The sequence below is a fragment of the Pollicipes pollicipes genome, unplaced genomic scaffold, assembly GCF_011947565.3.
Source record: "Pollicipes pollicipes isolate AB1234 unplaced genomic scaffold, Ppol_2.1 Scaffold_7231;HRSCAF=8579_pilon_pilon_pilon, whole genome shotgun sequence".
In the NCBI taxonomy this organism is placed as follows: Eukaryota; Metazoa; Arthropoda; class Thecostraca; order Pollicipedomorpha; family Pollicipedidae; genus Pollicipes; species Pollicipes pollicipes.
Genome location: NW_023597034.1, coordinates 24677507 through 24690009, shown reverse-complemented (window position 1 = coordinate 24690009; position 12503 = coordinate 24677507). Strand labels below are relative to the sequence as shown.

Below are 12503 nucleotides of genomic sequence, written 5' to 3'. Positions count from 1 at the left end.
ACCAGTTTCTCAAACGCCTGTATGCACAGGGTCAGTCAGACCTGGCAACGCTTTCTTGCACCGTGTGACTAATGCTCCTGACAGGATCTCGCGGCCGACATTCAACGGCACTATGAAGCGGCATGAGTTGGTTTGGTCTCTAAGCTTATTTAGTGCAGACATGGCGTCATTAATGGTGAATGGCAACTGTCTATTGACAAGACTTCTCCAATGCTGGCAAGAGGAAATACCTGAGGCTGTTGCCCATCATTGTCAAGAACTTAGCAGGGAAACCTTCTCTGGCCGGGTGTTTTCTGCCCTCTCTTCAAAGCTTTAACAGCCTAGCTTAATTAACCTTATTCTATAACTGTCATCTCGCATTGTTCTTACCAGACACGTATCAGCCTTAACGAACACATATTTCACATGTCATTGATGCATGTATACAATGCGTAACAGAAGCGCAGTAAACACACACCTCAGCTGTGCGTCACGACGCGTGCTCCATGCCCGCCAACAGGGCCAGAGCCAAGTCTGGTTCCCGCTGATACTCTCACTGGGCAACAACACCTGATGACCTGGACATCAAGCGGACAACGTCGCATCTCCTGGGCGCTGCGAGCTGCAGAATCGTCTCACCTAGTATCCTTCGCATTGCGGTGCGACTTCATTCCGCGTGACGCTGTCAGCATACCTAACGCAGTGTCGCCAGGTAGACAGTCAGCTACTGCTGTTTGATTGCGTCCTTGCGCTGATCTCACGGGTTCCGCAAGTTAGGGGGAGGGGGCTGAGCAGCGCACCCACGTCGGCCTGTTCCTCTAGGTCTGCTTCGTGGGGCTCTGCAGGCGCTATATCTCCCCCACGATGCTCATGTTGTGAATCATGCGAGAGGCAACAATCACGTCAGCGACATGAGCCCAAGTTTTCATTTCCATAAGTTTCAGCCACCGGAGGTGTTCTCTAGCACGTCGGATGCTTGTTTGATTTCGACCCATGTTATTTTTTATGGCCGTTTTTAAGCGGCCCTGGCTAGTCAAACCAGGTGACCGTTGTCTGTAAAGGGTGATGATCTCTGGAAAGAGGGGGAAGCCCCTCTTGGTCTCGGTGGTGCCTGTCCCCGACGACGACTGTCCCCGAAGAGGGTAGCCCCTCACGCAAGAGGGAAGCCCCTCTTGGTCTCGGTGGTGCCTGTCCCCGACGAGGTGCGTGTTTGCTGACATGAGCTCTTGACGATGCCGCTGAGATCGTGGTAGGGGGTTTCGCCGGAAAACCCGAGGCTCAACAGCTGATGCCAGGAACCCGGCAAGAACATTTGTGAATACCCCTCGGTGGTCACAGACCGCCAGCAGATGTAATACACGCCGACGCTTTTACGTATCGTAAGCAGCAGTCTTCTCCCTGCTAAGCGCATCCTCAAAGCTGAATGAGTCATCGATTGCCCTAAACACACTCGGAAAACCTGCGCATAAATGAAGGCCTTCGATAACTCACGCAGCCATCCTGCTGTTAGCCACGCGCTGCTCCAACAAGCCAGCAAACGCCACCATACTCGAGTGGGATCCGGACTAGGATGAGCCAAATTTGACATCCAGCGAGCGGTGGTGCACCGGCTCGGCGTGAGACTGGGGCGCTCATGGTATCACATCCCGCAGCAGACGCTTCGGGTTGTCTCAGCGCTCACCAGGAGGGTCGTAAGGCCGCTGGATACGCGCGGAGGTCTTGCAGTTGCTGCGCAGCGCCATCTATGCCATATATTTTGCAGCGCCGTTTACATTTCTGACCACATGATGCGTTGTTTGTTCCCTTCAGCTATGATGCATGCAGCACACCTAGTATGAAGCCTTGGCGCCTTTGGGAGAAATTAATTTGATTGGAAGCATTCGCAAATTGTTACAAGTAACATATGTACGCGACTTCAAGATCAGCCACCACAAAAAGGAACGCTGGGCAGCCTCATGAGCGACAGATCAGTGGGACGAGATGAAGAGTGCCTGAACACATAGATCTGAGGCTCGATGTTGCAGAGTACGCCGCTGTTCACTGGTGTGTGGAGACCACGCACGGTCCTGGGGTGCACACGACTTCTGTTGGTGATGCATCGATGTTTTGCTCCCGCTGAATGTGCCTGTGTGACCTATGCTGGTGCACAACATGAGAAGCGTAGCGGCCAGCCACGTTGTGTGTTTCGTGTCCTGGGTGTTTTCGTTAATATCAGATGGGTGCATCGCTGGCGACTGTTTTGTTTGACGTGCTATTTATTTTCCCCGCACTAGTTTTGTCTTGACTATTTTTCACACATCAATAACAACAGATCGGTCCCGCCGGTAACATGGGCGCAGAAACACTGCGGAAACCTTGGGGGGGGGGACATGCCTCATGAGCCATTAATTTTGTACGAAATATTGAGCGATTGCGCTGGAGTGCGGTAAGAATTTGCAGGAGTTCGAAAAAAGCTTGATATTTGCCACCCGCACCCTCAAGGAAAATTCTACATGCGTGCTGCTCCATTGCGGGCAACTGGTGGATAACATAGCCTAAAAACCCACGGAGTACCCACGTGATAACAGCAGTAATCCGGGTAGACAAAATCCCATCGTTGCACGCCTGGGATCTACGCACGTCTGCCTCACGGCCATGTGCCCCTGGTAAGTATGTACGTCATATGCCAACTGGTCGCCTGCAATATTTCCTGAGCGCGGTATGCCGCCGGGGGCCACGTTATGCCATGTTCACTGCCGTCACGATGTTTCTGTACCGCCGCAGCGAGAGGGGTTTGCGCCGGTTGGGTCCGTGTGTTTTATGTCATGGCATGTATTAAACACATTGCGCTTAAACGATTCGGCATGATTACTAAATCGCAGCACCGGTGCCCCTGCTTTGCACTAGCCACCTACCGGACTTTAGCAAAGTTAAGACCTTGCAGGAATGTTGAATCGTAATACGGAACGACTGCCCCAACTATCGATACCATTTACGACTCAGGGACTTCGCCACAACCTTCTACTTTTGTAGCTCAACCAGCAATTTTCGACGCGTCCTCTAAACTTGACATGAACATGACGACGCAATGTGCCGGCAGCACAGCCTCCATTCGTGGATATAGGGCCTGCGTAAGATTGCGAACATGACATGTGTTATTTGCGTGTCAAGGTGAACAGCGTAATGTCCGGGAACGTCTCACGGGAAACGGGCAGCTGCGGCGGCTATCTGAGCGGCATTTCGGCCATGTCCAGTCGCCAGTGTCATCACAAGCTCTGCACGCAGTGAATGCGCACGGGCACCATGGCAGCTTGTCGTCCCTCCCCGCTTGTGGCACGAGCCAACAGCCCTATCCGCCGTCCCTCGCTGCGCATCTCCCGCAACGACAGCCTAGCCCGCCGTCCCTCTCTGTTGGCCCCCGGTGCGACCAGCCCCGTCCGCCGTCCCTCTCTGCTTGTTCCCGGTGCTACCAGCCCCGTCCGCCGTCCCTCTCTGCTTGTTCCCGGTGCAACCAGCCCCGTCCGCCGCCCCTCTCTGCTGGCCCCCGGTGCTACCAGCCCCATCCGCCGTCCCTCTCTGCTGGTCCCCGGTGCAGCCAGCCCTGTCCGCCGTTGCTCGCTGCTGGTCCCCGGCGCCGCCAGTGTCGGTCGTCGCGCCTCCCTGCGCGGTGCGGGTGGTCCGCCGCCGCGCGCTCGGCCTGCGCGTCGCCGCTCGCTGACGCCGGCCGAGCGCTGGCGGATGCGCGCCGTGCAGCGCTCGCAGCTGCGGCCGCGCCACTACCACGTCTCGTACGACTGCTGGTCAAGCGACGGCGACAGCCCGGCCGAGTGGGCAGCCTCCTCCAGAGCCGACTCATCCGACGCCGACGCCGACGCCGACGTGGACGCCGACGCCGAGCAGCAGGCCGCCGACGCCGCCGAACGCGCGCAGGTGGGCGCCCGCTGGTCAGGCCGCGGCCGACCGGCCAGGCAGGCCACGGCGTGACTGACCGGCCGGTCCCGAGAGGTCGGGCCCGGTGTCCCGTCATATTCTGTCAAACTTACGGCAGAATTGCGCTGATGACAAACGCATTTCATTTTCGTTTTCAGGTTGGGTGTGAACCGCGATGCAGACTCGGTCCATTGTGTCACCGACATTTGAATCAGTTTTCCAGACATCACAGCCTTTACACACGCGGCCGTGTAGTCATACATTTATCAGTATCTAGGGCGAACAGATCCTAACCGTAGGAAGCAATTCTGAAAGCAGTGTTGTTGACTCTGCCCATCTGTGAAGTCCGCTGCTTCGAATAATAGCTCCGAACGTTCTCAATGCTGATGTCTCTGGCGTTCTCTCCGAGCTTCTGCATGTACCTAAAACATATCATTCATCCACATTGCCGCCTTACATTGCATCCCTTGGAATATTGCACCGAATTGCACAAATCATCCCGCCCCTCGACGCTCCACGCGGAGGGGTTTTCCCTGAGTTGGGGAGGGGGGGGGGGAGGCGGGAGGGACAAGCCTCCAGTCGAGCACCGCTCCATTACACTCACCCCGGCCCCTGACCTGACAGCTGAACTGATTAGACGTCCAGTCTGGGGTGACAAAGCCAATGTGTGGGTTGACGCCAACTCCCTGGCCATCGGTGAGGCGATGGAGATGGATTGCGCCGTCGCCGGGAGCGCCAGTTGGCTGCGCAGAGATCAAAGGCTCAATCTCGTTCTACCCTGGCGGGTGAAGAAGGTGGGACTGCTAACCGATACGGCGACAGTGTTGTCTCGGATCGGATGTCAGATGGTCTCAAGGGCAGCACCAGGCTGAGGACTCAGGCAGCGAGCGAGAGGCTCATTCGAAGGCGGATGGAGATTGTGATTTCCCCGGCTGAAGAACACACCCGCACTGCAACTCAGCACTCCTCAGGTGCCGTCCACGGACAGGGAGGCCGACGTGCTGACGCGCGCGCTGCGCAGCGGAGGCTGCAGGTGCTGGTGGCCGGCCCCCAGCGGCGGGCACATGCCCATGTTTGCTCCGAGACCGCCGACGTAAGCGTCAAGGGGTTAGTGACTAAGACGCAGGGCGTCCAGGCGTGAAGCAGACTCTCTACTTTGCATAAGTTTAGGAACAGGAGGAGGGAGGAGTCGGCCAAGGCCCCCAATTTTCAAAGTGAGCGGGCCAGCGATGTTGACTGCCCGTCTTCCCACGCACAAATTGTCAGATTTGATTTGCGTTTAGCATGCTCTTGGGATATTTGAAAAATGCATGCCGAGTTAGCCAGTTCACCAATCATATTCCTTAAACCACACAGAACCAAACTGCCTCCTATTGTAAATGACAGCACGTTATGCTGCCATGTGCAGCAGGCGAAAGATGACATTTTGGGGCAAGCTCCGGGCTGCACTAGTGCCCAACGTCCGTTTTGTCTGCCCATATGGGCTTAGTTCTTCGGCCCGCCCGCTAACAGACCTCTCAGGATAAGTTTGTGAAACTCAAGATGGCTGTGTTGAAGATATCGGGCGTGACCCGGCATGTCAGGAAGAAAACTAGGGTTTCATGTAATGCCGGCGTTTTATGTAACCTCCCAAACTTACCACAGCTACACTATTTGGTCGGAACTTTCAGGCGTCATTTTACACGCCCACAACTTTGCGGAGGCCGCTCTCCGAAGGCACCATTATTTGAACTTCATGGTCGAGTGCTTGTAGTTCTTGACGTTAATGGACGATGCGGAGCGAAGCCGAACCAGATAGGACTTTTTTCATGACCAGTTCAGTCACGGAGACGTGCAGCCGGCTCCTCTGGCTCGCTGTCAGCCGGGGTCTCAGGACTGAGTCACCCCAGTCTCTGTGTCAGATCCGATACTACTTTTGCTGAGAAGCTGATGTTCTAAATGTTAGACAAGTTCTTTCTCCTACCGTTACCACATGCTGAGACACAACATATCTGCAAGAGGGCAGAGGCATCGACCAGCGCGGAGATGACGGCGGGTGGTATGTGCCCCTCAGATGACAGGTGGTAGATGCCCTCAGATGACGGCGGTGGTAGGTGCCCCCTCAGATGACGGCGGGTGGTAGGTGCCTCTCAGATGACGGCGGGTGGTAGGTGCCCTCAGATGACGGCGGTGGTAGGTGCCCCCTCAGATGACGGCGGGTGGTAGGTGCACTCAGATGACGGCAGGTGGTAGGTGCCTCAGATGACGGCAGGTGGTAGGTGCCTCTCAGAACGGCAGGTGGTAGGTGCCCTCAGATGACGGCAGGTGGTATGTGCCCCCTCAGATGACGGCAGGTGGTAGTGCCTCTCAGATGACGGCAGGTGTGGTAGATGTCCCTCATGACGGCGGGTGGTATGTGCCCCCTCAGATGACGGCAGGTGGTAGGTGTGCTCTCAGATGACGGCAGGTGGTAGGTGCACTCTCAGATGACGGCAGGTGGTAGGTGCCCTCAGATGACGGCGGGTGGTATGTGCCCCCCAGATGACGGCGGGTGGTAGGTGCACTCTCTCAGATGACGGCAGGTGGTAGATGTCCCTCAGATGACGGCAGGTGGTAGATGTCCCAGATGACGGGGGGTGGTAGGTGCACTCTCAGATGACGGCAGGTGGTAGTGTCCCTCAGATGACGGCAGGTGGTAGGTGTGCTCTCAGATGACGGCAGGTGGTAGATGTCCCTCAGATGACGGCAGGTGGTAGGTGCACTCTCAGATGACGGCAGGTGGTATGTGCCCACTCATGACGGCAGGTGGTAGGTGCACTCTCAGATGACGGCAGGTGGTAGATGTCCTCAGATGACGGCAGGTGGTAGATGTCCCCCAGATGACGGGGTGGTAGTGCCTCTCAGATGACGGCGGGTGGTAGATGTCCCTCAGATGACGGCAGGTGGTAGATGTCCCTCAGATGACGGCAGGTGGTAGATGTCCCTCAGATGACGGCAGGTGGTAGATGTCCCTCAGATGACGGCAGGTGGTAGGTGCACTCTCAGATGACGGCAGGTGGTATGTGCCCTCAGATGACGGCAGGTGTAGGTGCACTCTCAGATGACGGCAGGTGGTAGATTCCCTCAGATGACGGCGGGTGGTAGGTGCACTCTCAGATGACGGCAGGTGGTAGGTGTCCCTCGGATGACGGCGGGTGGTATGTGCCCCCTCAGGTGACGATAGGTGGTAGGTGTCCCTCAGACGCAGCAGACCGCCCGGAACCCCAAAGCAGCTCCGAATTATCGTGGAAACGTGCAAGTCCTAACTGAGTTAGAGGTCAAAGTTAATGCTTATATTTTATGGCTTAAAAAATACAAATGAAGATCGCGGAATTTTGCGTTGATGTTAGAGACAGTACGTAGGTCTTGTGGGCTACAAGAGCATCAGCTGTCTCTTGGCGGCTTTTGTTGTAAGCCCGCTTGCTCGGAAGGGAATGTCTTGGGAGATTAGCACTTGCTGCATGCGAGAGACGTCTCAAATTTGAGATTGCTTTGCCGCTGGCAGAAAATGCCGATGCTGGTGGATATTTTAGCAGCACCCAGACTGTCGGTGAAGCTCACACTCTGGGCTTAGCTTCAAGAATGCGCAGCACGCCAATATGTGAATACCGTAAATAATTAATTGTTCCAGAAGCTTTTATTGGTAGATCACATCGAAACATTTGGCTCATTTCCAGCAGACAGATAAGGGGCACATGTCCATGGTAACATCCGGATGATGGCAGACAGGGGGTCAGTGTCTGTCGTGTGACGGTGACAAGAACCGTGCTGATCAAGGGACGGGAACTGTGCTGATCAAGGGACGGGAACTGTGCTGATCAGGGGACGAGAACCGTGCTGATCAGCAGAGGGAAGGTGCCTTTCAAAAAAGACAAGGGTATGGCTGCTAATGGATGTCAGGCTAACTTTGGCGATGACTGGAATAATGGGGCCTCAAACACAAATGACAGACAACAAATATGCCGAAAAAATCGTCATATTTCGGCAGTTACTTCAGGTGAGCTTGAACTTTGGGCTTTATTATGAACCATAATATAAAAGTTCAAACTCAACAGAAATCCAGGACGTGAGACGTTTATGGGGTCACTTCATGTAGAAGATTCTATGACAAGGTATTATAACAGGTTGGACCTTTTGCATTCGAAAACATTTCGTACATCCTGACAAACAGATGACACACACATTTAACACATACATTGTGAAAAACGAGACACTTGACGACAGGAGTAGGGCGAACAGATGGCAATACGACTTCATAAATCAAGAGAAGTGTGCATACAAGGGTGATCAAAGACATACGAAAGTCGTATGCTGAGGTCTATATCAAGCAAATGCTCTCGGCTACCATCACACGGGCCAGCTGTCGACGTTTTTGGTTATGGAAGGTTTAAGATGACGAATGAGAACTGCTTCAAGTTCTCCTACTTTCCAACACCTGCAAATAAGTTTTGCCGTATTGGCATGCCAGGCAGCACATCAAATCCGCAATGAAATCCGTAATCCGTCATAAATCCGGATCTGAAAATGAAGCTCAGCTTGGTCGTTGATGTCGTTTCTGAATACCGCAGCGATGATAAAAAGTGTTTTTTTTATAGCATTTCCGGTCGTTCGGAATTTTAGACACTCAAGGGGATTTGCCATGATTTATGACGTCCTCGAACTACCATCGCCGTACTGATGCCATCAAGTGTCATGTTTTTCACAGTGTATGAAAACTGTGCGAGGGTGGGAAAGCCCTATCATAAAAGCTCGTCATAAAAAGCTTGACATGGAGTGCTCCCATACACACCCCACGTTCCGGATTCTTGTTTGGCTGTAAGCTACATTAATGAGTCATCATAATATAGATAAGACAGTAGTATTATAAGTGAATCTTTCACCTCTGCGTTTCGATAAAGGCATGCTGCCGAAATATCAACCTAACTATATCTCCATTCTCCTGTTTTTTTCCGAAGAATAAGGCTAATACTGCTGTTGCATCTATGTGAATAATGTTCCTCGCTAGTGCACTGAATAACTGAGATAGTCATCATAGCATGCAAATCTCAAAACTCACCTACGGGGATGCCTGCAGAAGTGTAGTCATTTTGCGCCTTTTTTTGTCTTTGATCCGAATTTTAGCCTGCATCCAAGAGCGTGCGGCGTAGCACTGATAAAGATGCACGGTTTCAGAGAGGGTCGCATCGACAAAGGTTATGATAAAGATAGAGTGGACGAGAAAGTGCTTCCAGGGTTTAGGAGCAACAGAGTGAGATATACCGGAGCAGACCAAACGCAGAAGCACCTCACCAACCGAAACAAAACACGTGCTAAGCACGTGACTGGTAACGCTGGCGTCGCTGCTAGCCGACGAGCCGTTGACCTCGACCCCGGTGATGATCCCGAAGACGATGGCATGCAGCTTGCGCAGTGGCAGTGACATAAGGTCGCATGCACAGTCACCGACCACGCTCACGCAGGGAGCAGATCTCTAAGCAAAAAAGAATACCAGAATTATAGGCAAGCATGCCGCGCAGCCGCTGTCGTCTTGTCACAGTCCTTCCAGGTTTGACAGTCAGCGCTTGTCCACAGTAAAATAACTTTCGGATGCCTAAGACAGAAGTATTAGCCTTATTCCTCGGTGAAAAAACAGGAGAATGGAGATATGATAATGATAGCGATGATGGAGATAATGGAGAATGGAGATGTAGGTTCTGCTATTGCTTCGATAAAGGCATGCTGCCGAAATGTTAACCCAACTATATTTCCACTATCCTGGTTTTACTTCTCTTACTTCTCTCTTATCTATGTGAATAATGTTCCTCGCCAACGCACTGAACAACTTGCGGAACTTTGGAATGGTTGGACGCCTTACGTATAACATGACGCAAGACAATTTTAAAAACCCATCACTCTCCATGACCGAACCTGGAAACATTGGGTGTAGTTGAGTGATAGCTACGTTGACCATATCGTTTTGACAGTCAAGAACTTCAAGCATTTCACACTAGGCTATGCTTGAGCTTAGAATTAAAGTACTCACTCGTATCCCGTCCCTCTGTGCAATACAGTGCTAAGTATCATGCTCTACCAGAAACGTCCACAGTACAGATCATGTTAAGGTGTAAATACGAGAAGAGCTAAGGGCAGATGCAAGAGCCGCCAGGGACTTGGCACAGCGCGCAGGGAACGAGAGCACGACTCACAGTTCCGGGAAGCGCCCGAGAGCATGGCTCACAGTTCCGGGCAGTGCCTGAGAGCACGGCTCACTGCCCGTCGCGGACCTGGTACGTCACAAAGAACTCCATCGGCTGCTGGACGGACGACACCCTGCTGTCCAGCGAGAGCTTCTGGCCCGGGGCGGCGACGAAGCTGAAGCGCTGCAGCAGGCAGGTGAACAGCACGAACATCTCCATGCGGGCCAGCGTCTCCCCCAGGCAGATCCTCCTGCCAACGCCGAACGGGATGAGCCGCTCGTCGCGTCGCACGCTGCCGTCCGACTGCAGGAAACGCTCCGGCCGGAAGACGTGCGGGTCGCCCCAGTACGCCGCGTCCATGTGCACGGCGTTCAGGTGCATCATGAGCACCGTGCCCTTGGGGATGGTGTAGCCGGCGAGGTCGGCGTCGCGGACGGCGCAGTGGCCCACCGAGAACGGCAGCACCGTGGCCCGTCGCGTTACCTCCATCAGCGTGGCCTCCGTGTAAGGCATGGCCTTGCGGTCGGCGTAGGCGGGGTGACGGCCGCCCAGGACGGCGTCAATCTCACGCTGCACGCGGCCCTGCACCTCCGGGTGAAGCACCATGAAGAGCAGCGCCCAGCTCAGCGAGGTGGAGGTCGTCTCCATGCCGGCGATGAAGAGGTCCATGCCGATGATGGCCAGGTTCTGCTCCGTGAACTGGCGACCCTCGGCGTCCGACGCCTCCATCTCGAGCAGGAAGAGGTCGATGAAGTCGCGCGGACTGGAGCGGTCCAGCGTCCGCTGGTGCTCGCGGACCAGCTCCTTAAACATGCCGGTGGTCAAGCTGCGGTGACGAATCACGGCGTTGTAGCCACTCCATTCCGGAGCGATGTAGCGCAGCCACGGTGCCAGATGCAGCGGGTTGCGCGGATTGACCACCTCGAAAAACTCGTTGACGGTGTCGACGTAAGTCTGGGCATGCGGATCGTGGCTGTCGAGCCGCTTGTCGGCCACCAGACGCCAGAGGACGTTCAGCACCGTCAGGTTGAAGCGGCGGTTGACCTTCATTGGCGAACCACTGTCGCGAATCATGTCTTTGGCGAGCTCTTCAAACTCATCAATAACTATCGACTCTGTGGATTGCTTTCCGAAGCCAAGATCCTTCAGGTGGCGCAGAGCGAAACGTCTGTGTTCAACCCACGCGGGACCTTGGCTAAAAACTATGCCAAGCTGTTGATGATAACTGCGTAAGAGCGAAAGGAAGCTGTCCATTCTCCCAGCAAATTCGTGCTTTCCACATGCATCCTTAATGTCATCGAAATTAAACAGATGAACAACGCTCTTGCCGGCCGGTGGGATGAAACCCACGATGTCGCCGAACTGCCGCCGACTTACTTCCATTAAAGAAATGAAGTTCCCTTTCAGTAGTTCTACCGAAGCGGACAAATTGCCAAAAACCAGGAACATCGGCGGGCCTGAAACAAACAACAGTCAGACCTTTTGAGGTACTGGGCGCGAAAAATGAAAGGGCGAGTGGTAGTAGTCGTAGGCCAGCTTGCCCCTTGTATGTAAGTAGTGCCACACAGTGATGGACAACTGAATCCCCGGTTTGTAAGCCGCTCCCCACAAACCGTGTGCACTTATGTGAAGGAGCAATGGTTTAAACGTTAATAGCAAATAGCTGATTAGTTGGCATTTACTCTGTCATTGTCGTGTAGCACTGCGAAGAGAAGGAGCCAACAATCATTTTCTGATAAGGTATACCGGTTTGGGCGGTTAGAGCTCAGGAATATGTGGCACATTCCGTCTGTCATTGTCAACCCCCTGTTTCTGACTAGGCGGTGCAGACATTTACGCAGTAGCAAGCACAAGGCCACGCTAAAATAATGACAACTGCACGCACCTGGTGGAAACCGCGCCGGACGTTTCGGTCTTCTCAGCCACACACATGTCAACACCAGAAACGCGAAGGCGATGAAGACCAGCATATTTCCACACGTCCGAGCAGCAGTTCAACCTCCTCGACTGCGGTGCGTGTCGTGCACCGTGCTTCCTTTCCAGTTTCGACCTGCCTCTCCCACCAGCGCCACCACAACTGATAGGCAGGCAAGCCGTCTGAGATTACGTGGGACGCAAGTGAGACGCGGGCCGGTCCAGAGGCGTTCGAAGGGTGCTCTGCTAGGAAGGTCGAGGTCTGAAGGTCTTGTCATGGTTACAAATTGCTTCAGAGATATTTAGGAGGCATAGCGCCATGTGCTCATCGCTCACCTCTAATGCTCACGCTTGGGAAACAGCGGCTGCACGCATGGGCACGCGTGAGTTGCATGGAGGATCACGTGAAAGGCCCGCTTGCGCCCGTGCCCGGACGCGGGTCGTTGTGTTGTGTGGCGAAAGTGACCTTGAGCGGATGCTGATTGGAAGCGGACAAAACACGAGCTG

At 54.1% G+C, this 12503-nt stretch overlaps 1 protein-coding gene across 1 annotated transcript; it reads right to left on the bottom strand.

Annotated features, from left to right (window-relative positions):
• Positions 1-7524: 7524 nt before the first annotated feature.
• Positions 7525-12144, bottom strand: LOC119110551 (methyl farnesoate epoxidase). The gene is made up of 2 exons (XM_037234426.1): positions 11968-12144; positions 7525-11539 (listed from the first exon to the last, which is right to left on the bottom strand). The coding sequence occupies exons 1-2, from the start codon at positions 12050-12052 to the stop codon at positions 10152-10154; spliced, it is 1473 nt and encodes a 490-aa protein (XP_037090321.1). The 5' UTR covers positions 12053-12144; the 3' UTR covers positions 7525-10151.
• Between the last annotated feature and the right edge of the window lie 359 nt (positions 12145-12503).